The sequence below is a fragment of the Chionomys nivalis genome, chromosome 9 (assembly GCF_950005125.1).
Source record: "Chionomys nivalis chromosome 9, mChiNiv1.1, whole genome shotgun sequence".
Classification (NCBI taxonomy): domain Eukaryota; kingdom Metazoa; phylum Chordata; class Mammalia; order Rodentia; family Cricetidae; genus Chionomys; species Chionomys nivalis.
In genome coordinates this window covers 69847653-69861734 of record NC_080094.1, presented here as the reverse complement: position 1 = coordinate 69861734, position 14082 = coordinate 69847653, and the positions used below count along the sequence as shown (strand labels likewise).

Here is a 14082-nt window from a genome sequence, read left to right as displayed (position 1 = left end):
GACAAGGTCTTTACTGTATTTCTGGTTGGGCTAGAACTTACTGTGTAGACATGCCTCTGATTTGCCCCCCCGCCACACACACACACACACACCCTAGATGCTGCCCAGCTTGTGAATAAGAATATTTATGTGTAATTGTAAATAAGATGTTTCTTATTCCAAGTTTATACTTTTTTGATTGTTAGTAGGATTTTTCAGCACGTGTACCTTTCGGATGGTTTACAGTTTCAATCCTTTGCCTTTTGAAGCAGACATTACCATTCCTATAGTGTAAACGGCAAAGCTGATGCTGGCAATGTTAAATAGTTGATACAAATTGATGATGTTCTTTTCATTTTATTACAATGGAAATTTTACTCCCAAAGTAAATTAAGAATAATTGCTCAATTATTTTAAAGACTTTTTTCGGGGATGGGGGTAGGGTTTTGAGACAGGGTTTCTTTGTAGCTTTGGAACCTGTCCTGGGACTTGCTCTGTAGACCAGGATGGCCTCAAACTCACAGAGATCCACCTGCCTCTACTTCACAAGTGCTGGGATGAAAGGTGTGTGCCACCACAGCCCCACTAAAGAATAATTTTAATGGGCTAGAAAAATGACTCAGCAATTGAGCACTGTCTGCTCTTCCAGAGGACTTGAGTTGGGTTCTAGCATCCACATTGATAACTTACAATCAAATGTAGTTCCAGTTCCAGGGTATCTGACTCTTTTCTTTTGGCCTCTGAGGGTATTCTATACACATGGTGCATAGACATACATACCGCCAAAATACCTGTGCACATAAAAAAATTACTTTAAAAATACTTTTGTTTCTTTTATTTTTATTTATTTAAAACAGGGTTTCTCTGTAGCTTTGGAGCCTGTCCTAGAACTAGCTCTTGTAGACCAGGCTGGTTTCGAACTCAGAGATCTGCCTGCCTTTGCCTCCTGAGTGCTGAGATTAAAGACTTGCGCCACTACCGTCTGGCCTTTAAATACTTTTAAAATAATGAGAAAATTAGGGTGGGAATTTGGCTCAGTTGGTAAAGTGTTTGCTTTGCAAGCGTAAAGATCTGAGTTTAGGGCTAAAGAAATGGCTCAGTGGTTAAGGGTATATATTGATTCTTGTACAGGACTTGAGTTTGATTCCCAGCACCCGCAACAGGAAGCTCACAACTGCCTGGAACTCCAGTCTTAAGGACTCAACACCTCTGACTTCCTTGGTCATGTACACAGACACACATACATTCACCGTGTGTGTGTGTGTGTGTGTGTGTGTGTGAGAGAGAGAGAGAGAGAGAGAGAGAGAGAGAGAGAGAGAGTTTAGATCCCCAATAACCACATAAAAGCTGAGTACATCCTATCTATAATCCTAGGCAAAGACAGGTGATTGATCCCTGGAGCTCATTGACAGCCAGTCTAGCTAATCAGTGAGCTCTAAGAACAGGGTCAAAAACAGGACAGGGGGGTCAATGAGATTGCTCAACAGGTAAAAGAGTGTTTTGTTGTGCTAGAGCAATCTGCAGGCGTCCCCATTGCCTAGCCTCTACCTGTAGGCTACTGGCACTGAAGTGGGTAGTGGCACAGTAAAAAAAAAAAAAAAAAAAAAAAGAAAAACTGCTTTATTGTCAAGCCTGATGATCTGAGTTTGACCTCATTGTTGTGGGATATTAGGACGCTGCGTGAAAATGTATTGCTGTGATTGGTTTAAAAAGTAAGCTGAGTTCGAGACCAGCCTGGTCTACAAGAGCTAGTTCCAGGACAGGCTCCAAAACCACAGAGAAACCCTGTCTCGAAAAACCAAAAAAAAAAAAAAAAAAAAAGTAAGCTGAATGGCCAATAGCTAGGAAGAGGTTAAGCAGGACTTTTGGGGACAGAGAGGGTGGAGTCGCCAGACAGGTAGGAAACAGGAAGTGCAAAATGAAAGAGAGGTAATGCCATGTAACATAACCTAAATTAAAATAAATGGGTTAATATAAGTTTTAAGAGCTAGTGGGACAAGCCTAAACTAAAGCCAAGCATTCATAATAATAATTCCCCATGTCATGATTTGGGGGTTGGTGGTCCAAGAAAGTAGGGGTGGAAGGAGAGGAGAGACTCCCACAAGTTGTTCTCTGACCTCCACATGCGCGCGCTCACACACACGAATATGTTCTCATATACAAAAAAATAATGAGAGTATATCTGTTATGGTGATTTTGTCAAGATTGGTTTATTAGAGGAATTGTCAATATTCATTTGTTGAATTATGATTGACAGTGACCAAGATTCATTTTACATTAATCAAAAGTATATTTTTCTGCATATATTTGTTACGGTAATGCCAATTAAAGAAATAATCAACTAGCAGTGGTGGCGCACACCTTTAATCCCAGCACTGGCCAGGCAGAGGTAGGTATATCTCTGTGTTTCAGGACAGCCAGGTTCTGTCTTGGGGAAAGAAAGAATTCAGGAGATAGGACCAATTTTTGTAGGGAAACTGCATAAATTATGTATGGACCTTTTGAGGGGAAAACCCTGAGTGCTATGACAACTGTTTAACCACCTTATGTCTGCTTCATGGTTTATCAAATTATTTTTGATCATGGTTTCATAAAGATGAATTATGTTACATACAGTACTGACACCTGTTTATCATGGTCTGATGGAAATCCCTCTTAATCAGCTAGTGTAGCTAGTTCATTTTATATGGGTGCACATAATCCATGCTATGAGGCATCATAATTTATACTGTTTAAATTGTGGGCTTTATTTTGCACTTATTTATGTTTACAATAGCCTTGTGCAAACACATTGTATAGCCTGCTGCTTTTGTTTCTTTGGGATGGATCTTAGGACTGGAATTGTTGAGTCTCTTTTCTTTTAATTGAGCTAGAGTCTTGTGGTGGGTTCAAACTTGCCATGTGGCCAAGGATAGCTTTAAATTTCTGATCACCCTGCCTACACTTGTCAAATGCTGAGGTGACAAGCATAAGCCACCATATCTGATTTATGTGGTGTTGAGAATCAAACCCAGGGCTTCATACTACTGCTAGTCAAGCCCTCTACCAACTGAGCTATGAACAACTTAGGTCTTTTCTTGTTTTTCTTTCAATGGCTGTTACCAGTGTTTTTTCCATAAAGGGTATGTCTTGCTTGGTCCACTAGTGTATAATTTTTCCTTGCATGTCTTTGATAGTATTAATCCCTTTTTTCTATTTTTGTTTGGTTGTTTTATTTTTATTTTTTTATTTTTATTTTTTATTTTTTTTGAGACAGGATCTGTCTACATAGCCCTGGCTGTCCTGGAACTCACTATATAGGTCAGCTGACCTCCAGCTCACAGAGATCCTTCGGTCTCTGCCTTTTGAGTGCTGGGATTTAAGGTGCACACCACCAAGCACTGCTTAATACTCTTTTAAAGTTTTATCATTCTGGTGAATGTAAATTGATATGTAGGCTCTTGGTTTATCTTTCTCACTTAGAAGTTTGTACATATTGTCTTATGGTTTTTCACTTTGCATCTGTTGGGAGTTATATGTTCATCTTCTTGGGTAGTTTGGACAATGAATAATTTGGTTTTTCTGACCATTTGGAAAACCTGTAAGTAATTTCATCTGCATATAGGAAGCTGGTGAGTTAAAGTTACCCTCTTCACACTCACCTGCAACCCCACTCTCCAATGATCAGATGTGTGTCCTCTAGTTTCGTGGATGTTAAAGAGGGCTTTGCATAGAGTACAGGGGGAAAGACCAAGAAGTTGTTCATTGCTTTTCTACCCCAGAAGAAAGTTAACACCAGCTTGCCTTCTTTTTTTTTTTTTTTTTTTAAGACTAATTTTCGTCTTATGTTTATGGGTATTTCGCCTTAATTTATCTATTCACTGTCTGGAAGCAGTGTCCATGGAGGACAGAAGGTGTCAGGTCCTCTGGCACTGGAGTTACTGTGGGCTGCCATGTGGTGCTGGGACAAGTTCTCTGCAAGGGCAGCAATTGCCTTTAACTGCTGCTGCCTACACTGGCCCTTAAGAAACAAAAGCAAACCTGAACCAAAAAGGCAGACTAAGTCCTTCCTACCCAAGCATGCGTTCTTGGTTGCTTGGTAAAGAACTAACAGCCTGTTTGCTGTCTATATCTGCTCCTTATAGTCAGAGAGGCATCAGCTTCCCTGCCAGCACAGCTCCATGAATCAGAAAACAACCAAAGTGTAGCAACAGGAAGAATATAAACTAAAACTGACAGGGGCTCCCAACCAAACAGCTACTAGAAGAGGAGAGTTGGGAAAATAAGTTTAACACAAGATTCAACATGCATTATTGATTGGTGCAAACCTGGTGCCAGAAATCATTATTTTGTTAACCAAATACAGTATCGGTACTTAAATTGAAGTAGAATGGTCATGCACAGACTTAATTACCTGGAAAATCTAGCAGATAAACTTTAAGTAAAAAAAGTAAAATTAATATTTTGAGCCTATAACCAGAAGACCTTAAGTGTAGAAAGAAAAAGGAACAATGGAAAACAGACCATAATTTTAAAAGTTACTGTTTTGTCATTTTTTTGTTTTTGCTTTTGCATTTTGACAGGGTTTCACTATGTAGCTCTGGCTGTCCTGGAACTTGCTCTGTAGACCAGGCTGACCTCAAACTCAGAGATCTACCTTTCTCTGCCTCCCAAGTGCTGGAATTAAAGATGTGCACCACCATGTCTAACCCAGAAAGAAAAGAAATTTGAGTGAAAAAAAAAAAACTTAAATTTACAGGTTCACAACCACTTTTGAGTTAGAGTTAACACCCACTCTATGAGATGAAGCCCATACCAGGCAAAGAACCTGAGTAGATGGGTCGTGGGCCTTTGGAAGAAACCTACTAAAATTATTCTGCTAATGAACGTAGCAATAAAATGATTCCAAATGACACACTGCCATCTACATAGAGCAGAGCAACTCAACCTACACCAGAGAAGTTAACATACCTGGAGAGATTTGGAATGCCCAGTCCTGAATGGGATGTCTTTATTGGACCTCTTCCCTCAAAGCTCAGGGATCTAAATGGAAGAAGGGGCAGAAGGTTGTAAGAACTGGAGTTCTGGATGATTTTAAGGAAACATTTTTTAGACACAGCAGTGCAAATGCACATATGATCTCACAAAGATAAGCCTACAAAAGCTCAAGCCTGACAAAATCCCAGCACAGGAGAAGTGGGTACAAAGTCCCATCCCAAACTAAGAAGCTGTTTGCAAACGATAGGTGCTGGGAGAGGGGTGACAATGTAGGTATATCAACCATACTTCAGGGCAAGCCCCATATTCAGGAGTAATTGGCCAACACAATCAGGCTCCATGGTTTTCAGTGGCTTTTTTTTGTTTGTTTGTTTGTTTTGAAGAGAGAAAATAGGAAGTTTGGGAAAGGGTGGCAGGGAAGATACGGGAAGAGTTTGGAGATGGGAAAGAATAAGATAGCTAGGCATGGTGGCCCATGCCTTTAGTCCCAGACTCCTGAAGGCAGAGGCAGGTGAATTTCTGTGAGTTCAAAGCTGGCCAATCTATGCAGTGTTCCAGGAAAGCTGGTGCTATACAGTGAGACCGTGTCTCAAAAAAGATAATATTGTAGGAGTTTTTTGCACAGTCCTGATCAACAGCTCAAAAGAGGGCTTCTCATGCCTCTTTTGGGGTTTATGTTTGATTGTCCAAGAGACTCCCAAAACATAGGCTATTGTTTAAGACACCATGCACTTCAGACACAGGGCCCAAAGTATCCTGAGCTGGATATAACCTAAAATCTGTTTCCCTAGGACTATCCTTCATGGTATCAGGTGCCATGTAAGCTTCCAGAGGAGGGAACAACCAACACTGCTACCCAGCTGTGATGCTTATGAACCACAACCATGAGCAGCATGGCACAATAACCCTAATGATACAGTAGTGGCATGCAAACATTGGCAGTAACTAACAGCTCTCTAATTGGACTTTCCGTATTCAACAATACGGAAATTATACCTGGTATTGGAAACCTAGCCACTGCATAGGGCTAGTGAATTCATGGATCCTGGAGGAGAACATATAGCCTCTACTTTACTAAACCAGCATAATCAGTCCCTAACTACATTCTAAAGTTTTGTCCATAAAGCCACAGAGAAGTTCAGTCCTTACCCCTTGTCAAGGAAAATTCTCTTTACATTACAGAAAACTATAACCAATCAAATGTGAAGATCAGTCCCAACTGGTACATCTCCAACACAACTGGTACATCTCCAACACAACTCGGGTAATTGTGGAAGAAAGGATGGAAAGATTGTAAAAGCCAGAGAGAAATAGGGTGTTTTGCTGTAAAATGTGTCTCTTAGGAAAGTCAGAAACCACACCCATTAAGTCTCACCAACAGCAACTAATGGGGTATACCAATAGATATGTTAATGTGGAAAGGAGACCACTCAGGAGGCCTCAGCCTTACACAAAGAACTACAGACAACCAAGGAGCAGGCAGATAGTCTTCCCCAGGGAAGAGCACAACAATTGGTTATCCAGTATCAAATGGTCAGTCTTGAAAACATACAAATTTCATCATACAGACTGAGCAAGTTGTATTTATGTATTAGGAATACATGTAATATATGTATATATGTAACAATAATGAAAAAGAGGCCATGAATTTGAAAGCAAGAAAGTATATATGGAAGGGTTTGAAGATAGAGAAGGGGACAAATGGTGGAAATATGTATATGTATATATATAGTATGAAATTCTCATAGAAAAATTCTAAAGAATTACAAGTTTAAAGGGCATGTGGTGGTGGCACATGCCTTTAATCCCAGCACTGGGCTGGGAGACAAAGGTGGGCAGATTTAAAAGTCTGAGGCCAGCCTGAGCTACAGAGCAGGTTCCAGGACAGCCAACTCTACACAGGGAAAGCTTGTCTCAAAGAAAAAAAAAGAAGGTTGGGGGCATGCTTAATTTTAAGCAGAAATTAGTGGTAGTGATAATAGTAATTGACAGGTAATAAGTGATTACTTGGAAACCAGTTCTCTCTTTGACCACTTGAGGTTCACAATTGAAAGTTCTAGATCACATGTGTACACCACTCTATTTGACTTATTTGGGTTTTTTGAAGGAAAAATTTGTAAGATTGGTTAAAACAATGGTCATATTAGTAAAAAAAAATGGTATGTTGATACTGTTAAAAGAAGTAACATTAATTCTATGTTTTCCTTTGTTTCTCTTCAGATTAAAGCTAAAAATTATGACAAGGTTGAAAAGGTAAGTTCTCTTAAATATATTTTGAAATTTAAGAGTTTCTATATGACTAATATGGTAAATAAATATAGTAAAACAATTTTAAGTTATTGACTCCAGTTATAAGCTTCACTTAGAAACTTAACTATTCCTTAGCTTTCAGGAAATATAAACATAAGCTACTTTGAAACTCTAATTCATTCCTGTCAGATGGCTAACACCAAGAAAAAGATGTCAATAAATCCTGTTGAAAATGAGAAAAGAGAATGGTTAAGTACCATTGTTAGTGGGGTGTAAAGTAGTGCAGCCGTGGAAATCAGTATGGAGGTTTCTCAAAGAATGAGAAGCAGGAGCCAGGATCAGTCTCCAGCACTGCATAAAAGCCAGACACTGACCAGGCGATGGTGGTGCACACCTTTGATCCCAACACTTGGGAGGCAGAAGCAGATGGATCTCTGTGAGTTCGAGGTCTATAGAGAGAGTTCCAGGACAGGCTCCAAAGCTACACCAAGAAATCCTGTCTCGAAAAAACAAAAAAACACAGACATTGTAATGCACACCTATAATCCCAGCCTTTGGGAAGTGGAGGCAGAATTAGAAAGTCATTTTTTTAGTACATAGCCTGGGTAACATGATCTCAAACAGCAGCAAGGTATGTAGTATATAAGTTTTAATCTTATCATGTGAGTCTCTGAGTTTGAGGCTAACCTATTCTACATAGGGAGTTCCTGAACAGCCAGGGATACATAGTGAGACTCTGACTCAGAAACAAATAAATATCTATTATGTGACCCACATATATCACACTTGGGCATATACTCAAAGGACTCTGAATCCTACAATAGAGACATATGCACATCCATGTTTATTGCTGTACTGTTCACAGCAGAAGAATGTCCTAGATGTCCATCAACAGATGAATGGATAAAGAAAATACAGTACATATACATAGCGAAATCATTACATTTGCAAGAAAGTAGATGAAACTAGATATCACATGTTAAAAAAATAAACCAGACTCATACTGCATTTTTTCTCTCATGGGGATTCTAGACATGGTTGTGTGGGCAGGTGTGTATGAGAAAGGGAGAATTAGAATGGGGCCGAGAGAGAAGAGGAAAAAGGAAAAAGAAAAGTGGCATACACTGGCCATGAGAGCAGAGGGGAGCTATTGAGAGGAAGGGAACCAGCAGGAATACCGGGAGATGGGGAGGGATGAAGGACCAGTGTCAACAAGAGCAAAATATGAAAATGCCTCAATGAAATTCCTTTCATATGCTAATTTAAACTGAAGAAAAGTTTAGAAAAGAAAAATGATTATATTTATTTACTTATTTACTTATGGTTCTGGGGAGAAGAAAATGACTATACTTGACAAATTCATAAGCATGATTTTAATTATCTAAACTGAAAGGAGGGGATTGCATTTGCCTTGTACAAAAATTTTAAAGAGCTTTTTATTATATGTGTATAAGTGTTTTGCCTGTGTGTGTATGTACATACTATATACACACATTTTACACCATATGCATGTCTGGTGCCCACAGAAGTGGGCATCTGAACCCTGGAACTAGAGTTACAAATGGTTATGAGCAAACCTAGGCCCTCAGCCAGTGCTCTTAACCACAGAGCCATCTCTCTATTTATAAGAAAAGTAATTCCTAGCCGGGCGGTGGTGGCGCACGCCTTTAATCCCAGCACTCGGGAGGCAGAGGCAGGCGGATCTCTGTGAGTTCGAGACCAGCCTGGTCTACAAGAGCTAGTTCTAGGACAGGAACCAAAAGCTACGGAGAAACTCTGTCTCGAAAATCCAAAAAAAGAAAAAAAAGAAAAGTAATTCCTGAAAAGACCTGACTTTGTTTTTTAATATGCTATTTCATTTATGCAAATATGAAATTGATTTAACTGGATGCTGATACTATTTTCTTACATTTAAAGCTATTTCAAAGATGCCTTATGAAAGTTTTGCACATTGATTTATGGAAATGTTATCTTTCATACGTCAGAGAAACCAAGGGTAAACTGCCAAGTTACAAGTAAGTAAAATCATGGTCTTAAGAATGCATGTGGAGAGCCGGGTGATGGTGGCGGACGCCTTTAATCCCAGCACTCGGGAGGCAGAGGCAGGCGGATCTCTGTGAGTTCGAGATCAGCCTGGTCTACAGAGCTAGTTCCAGGACAGGCTCCAAAACCACGGAGAAATCCTGTCTCGAAAAACAAACAAACAAAAAACAAACAAAAAAAAGAATGCATGTGGAAGCCAGGCGGTGGTGGTGCACACCTTTTATCCGAGTGCCAGGAAACCAAGGCAAGTGGATCTCTGGGAGTTTGAGGCCAGCCTAGTCTACAGATTGAATTTCAGGACAGACAGGGTTACACAGAAAAACTGTAGTGTGTGTGTGTGTGCACGCGCGCACGCGAGCGTGTTGGGGGTTGGATGTTGTCTCTAGACACACATTTTTACATGACTCATACTATCTCTTGTCTCTGAGTGACAGATGGGAAGAAACCTAAGTATTTGAAAAGTCAGAATTCTCCAAGAAATCAGGAAAAGTGCAAGAAACTTCTTAATGCTTGTCTCAGCACCATTCTTGGCAAGTTATATGATATAAGTTATGTGTACCACTTAAGATGTCCAAGGCAGCTGCTTGGTAGTTAGTTGCCCACTATGACTCCTGCCTGCCTATCTTCACCGACTCTAACCTGATGTTCTCTGATGCATTTTGACAACAGTTTAGGTTTGGTTTTGGATTTTGATTTTTTTTCTTTGTAGCTCAGAGTAGTAGGGGTTCTTTCTATATAGCCTAGGCTGGCCTTGAATTTGCTGTTGCCCAGACTGGCCTTTAGGGTAATGCTCCTGCCTCAGCTTCCTGTGTCAATAACTTCTTGGGAAGTCATGAACCACCATACCCAGCTGATTACAAGTTTTTAAAAATATCTTTTATTTTCATTTCAGAGAAAAAATGGCTCAAGCTTATGACTTTGCACTGGATAAAATTGGAATGGAAATTATGTCTTATCAGGTAGAGTTCATAGTTTTAAATATATGGAAATATAACTCAGAGGTAGAGTACTTACGCAGTGTGCATGAGACCTCTGGGTATGTGCTAAAATGTGAAAATAATCAAAAATATATTAATGTTTTGTTTTATTTCTTAGATTTGGGTGGATTACATCAATTTCTTAAAAGGCGTGTAAGTATTGCTTTCATTTTTAATATATAAACAATTGATTTGGCGATAATACAATTAATGGTATTTCTTACCCAACTTCAGGGAAGCTGTTGGGTCTTATGCAGAAAATCAGAGAATAACTGCTGTCCGAAGAGTTTATCAACGAGGTTGTGTTAATCCAATGATCAACATTGAACAACTTTGGAGAGACTACAACAAGTACGAAGAGGTAAATTAAGCCAGAGTTTATTACAAACTCAACATTTTCCTTTGTTTTTTGTTTGTTTGTTTATTTGTTTTTGGTTTGTTTTTGAGAGAGGGTTTCTCTCCATAATAGCCTTCACTATCCTGGAACACCCTCTGTAGACCAGGCTGGCCTTGAACTCACAGAGATCTGCCTGGCCCTGCCTCCCTAGTGCTGGGATTAAAGGCTTGTGCCACCACTGCCCAGCTCAAACTGGACATTTTAATTAAATTTAGAGAATGTAGCCTTCTAGTCTGGTGCCTGAATGTTAGTGTTACACAGTGTGTCCTCCTGCTATTGAGATTTATTTTGCTGCACTATGGATTAAACCCTGAGTTTTATTCATCTGAGGGAATTGCCCTATGATGGAGCTATATACTCCTAGACACATTGTTTTATATTAATTCCAATAAACAATTTATATTTTTATAGTTCTGCAGTAACATTAATGTGCAAGTATTTCTGTGATATATTGCCTTCAAATCCGTTTGATCCCTACCAAGAAAGGTATAGCTGGGTAGGTCTATTTGCAGTTTTTTAAAGAAATCTCTATATTAACATTTGAATTAATTTATGCTCCCACCAGTAGTGTATAATTGTTCCTTTTGTCCATATCCTTGAGAGCAGTTATGATTTGTTTGCTTAATGACTGCTTTGACTAGATAAGATAGAATCTCATGATTTCATGTCTAGTACAGAGCTACAGTAGATCAGGCTGTCTCAAATTCAAATCTCAAATTCAAAGAGATTTGCCTGTCTCTGCTTTCCAAGTATTGGGATTAAAGGTGAACACCACCACCGGCTAAAATTTTTTTATAATTTTAATTTTTCTGTTGTGATTTATATGTTACAGTGTATTTCTGAGTATGTGTGTGTGTGTTTTAATTTTTGCTTGTGTATGTATGGATATTTTGACTACATGAGTGTCTTGTACACTGCTTATATGTCTGGTGCTCCAAGAGACCTGAAGAAGCATTGGATTCTCTGGAACTGGAGTTACAGATAGTTATGAGCTACCATGTGGGTGTTGGGAATCAAACCCAAGTGCTTTTACCTACTAAAGCCATCATGCATGCTAGTCAATTTTTTCCCCAAGGCCTAATGTATAGTTTAGTGATAGAGTGTTTGTCTAGTTGCCTTGTATGCAGGAGACTATGGGTTTAGTCTGCAGAACTGTTAAGAAAAAAAAGGAAAGAAAAGAAAAAGCAATTAATAATAATAATTTTTTTCTTCAGGGTATCAATATTCATTTAGCTAAAAAAATGATTGAAGATCGGAGTAGAGACTACATGAATGCTCGACGTGTAGCAAAGGTATGAAATTCTATCAGATTACTTAATTTAATGTTCTAAATCATTAAAATAATTAGCAAGTTTTCCTATCTGATGTTACTCTGATATTTTCAATTTTGTCTTTTTGGAGATAGGGTCTATAGCAATGGCTCTCCTGGAACTCATTAAGCAAACCAGGCTGGCCTCATACTTAAAGGAATCAATTTGCCTCTGTCTCTTGAGTGTTAGAATTAAAGGCCTGGCAAAATTATATAGTTAAATTGAAATAACATGCTTTATTTGGAAGAATTTTTTTACCTTTGTTTGTTTGGGGTGTGTTACTGGGCATCACTAACCCAGTGTGTGTATTTGTTACAGGGCATCATCCAACCTGGGGATTCACAGAAGTGTTCTAAAACTGAGTTACATCCCAGTCATAAAAGTTCTGTTTTTGTGTTTGTTTCTGAAATAGAGTCTAGCTATGTAGTTCTGATTGACCTGATACTGTATAGCTCAGCTGCCCTCAAATTAGTGGCATTCTTTCTGTATCATCTTCCCAAGTGCTAGAATTATAGACTGGAGCTTCCAGGCCTGGCCAGAAATATTTTTCACAGCAGAGAAGTTTTACATAAAATTATTGAATTAGTTGACATCCTTCCTTTATATTTGCTTATCTGAATATTGTGTTACTCTGTATTCAGAGTGTGGTTATAAAATAACATAGCTTTCTGGGACAGAAAAATAGGCAAATAGTACAAACTATTAGCTTCTCCAAAGGTGGCAATAACAATACTCCCGAACCTCCACTTGTGTTATATCTTACACCATCCATCCTGCAGAGGGACCCTCCTGCATTGCCTGTAGAGATAGCCCCTGGGTATTCTATTCACCATTCCTAGGAATCTGATTTCGGTTGGTAACACTCTGTTATGTCTTTCCTTACTTTGGGCTTTTGTTTTATTGTTTTTGGGTGTTGTTTGATTTCTGCCTTTTGAGACAGTGTCTCATGTAGTCCAGGTTGGCTTCAAACTCACTATGTATCTGAAGATAGCCTTGAATTCTAAAATCATATTAACTAAGTGATATTAGATATAGGAGAGTAAACATTTTAAACAGTATTTTAGACTGATCAACTTGCCCCTCATATATCTGAGTTGTTCTAGGCTCATCAAAAATCTGTAAATGTTTGCTTAGGAATATGAGACAGTAATGAAAGGCTTAGATCGCAATGCTCCATCAGTGCCTCCTCAGAACACTCCTCAAGAAGCTCAGCAAGTAGACATGTGGAAGAAGTATATCCAGTGGGAGAAGAGTAACCCCCTCCGTACTGAGGACCAGACCCTTATAACAAAAAGAGGTAACAAGAGTAACCCTCATGGGCCTCCTACTACATGTATCTTGGACTGTTTGATTTTAACCTCATGGATTGCCTCAAGCCCTGCTCCTGCTTCTCCTACCCACCACTTCAGGCTCTTACTATCTTAGCTTTCTGAGTCACAGGAATGTACGACCATGCCCTAATGAGGCTTTGCTTTTTATTCCTAAATCTTTGTTTTTCCACTTGTGTTTTTTCATTCAAAATCATGTCTATAGATCTATTTCATGTTCACCTACCCCTTGTTTTATTATGTCTAATCTGCTGTTGAGTTAATATAGCAAATTGTTCATTTTATGTACTGTAAATTTTAGTTCTATGAATTTCCATTTAATTTTTTTTTTTAATTTTAGTTTTTCAAGACAGTTTCCCAGTAGCTATGAAGCCAGTCCTGTAACTTACTCTGTAGATCAGACTGTCCTCAAACTCAAAGAGATTCGCCTGCTTCTGCTTTCCAAGTGCTGGGCTTAAAGGCGGACACCACCACTACCTGGCTAAAATTTTTTTTTTTTTTTTTTTTTTTTTTTTTTTGGTTTTTCGAGACAGGGTTTCTCTGTGGCTTTGGAGCCTGTCCTGGAACTCCCTTTGTAGACCAGGCTGGTCTCGAACTCACAGAACTCTGCCTAGCTCTGCCTCCTGAGTGCTGAAATTAAAGGCGTGCACCACCTGGTACCATAGCCTTTGTCCTTCTTGACTGTTGGAAGTTTTGTTCACTTTTGCACTGCTGGTGCCTTTCTCTCCTTCCAGTGTCTAGTTGTCCCAGTAGATAGTAACTTGGTGAATAGTGGACAAATCAGCCTCTGGAGGTTACTTCTTTATTTCAAATCATCATTC

General features: G+C 39.1%; 1 protein-coding gene across 1 annotated transcript in view; it reads left to right on the top strand.

Moving 5' to 3' along the window:
• The window catches only part of Cstf3 (cleavage stimulation factor subunit 3), an 88516-nt gene that overhangs the window by 51492 nt on the left and 22942 nt on the right, over nt 1-14082 (top strand). Inside the window, exons 4-10 of the mRNA XM_057781058.1 lie at nt 7177-7209; nt 9124-9221; nt 10142-10208; nt 10345-10379; nt 10461-10587; nt 11838-11915; nt 13068-13230. Coding sequence (XP_057637041.1) covers nt 7177-7209; nt 9124-9221; nt 10142-10208; nt 10345-10379; nt 10461-10587; nt 11838-11915; nt 13068-13230 — 601 coding nt within the window. The remainder of the gene's footprint in view (nt 1-7176; nt 7210-9123; nt 9222-10141; nt 10209-10344; nt 10380-10460; nt 10588-11837; nt 11916-13067; nt 13231-14082) is intronic.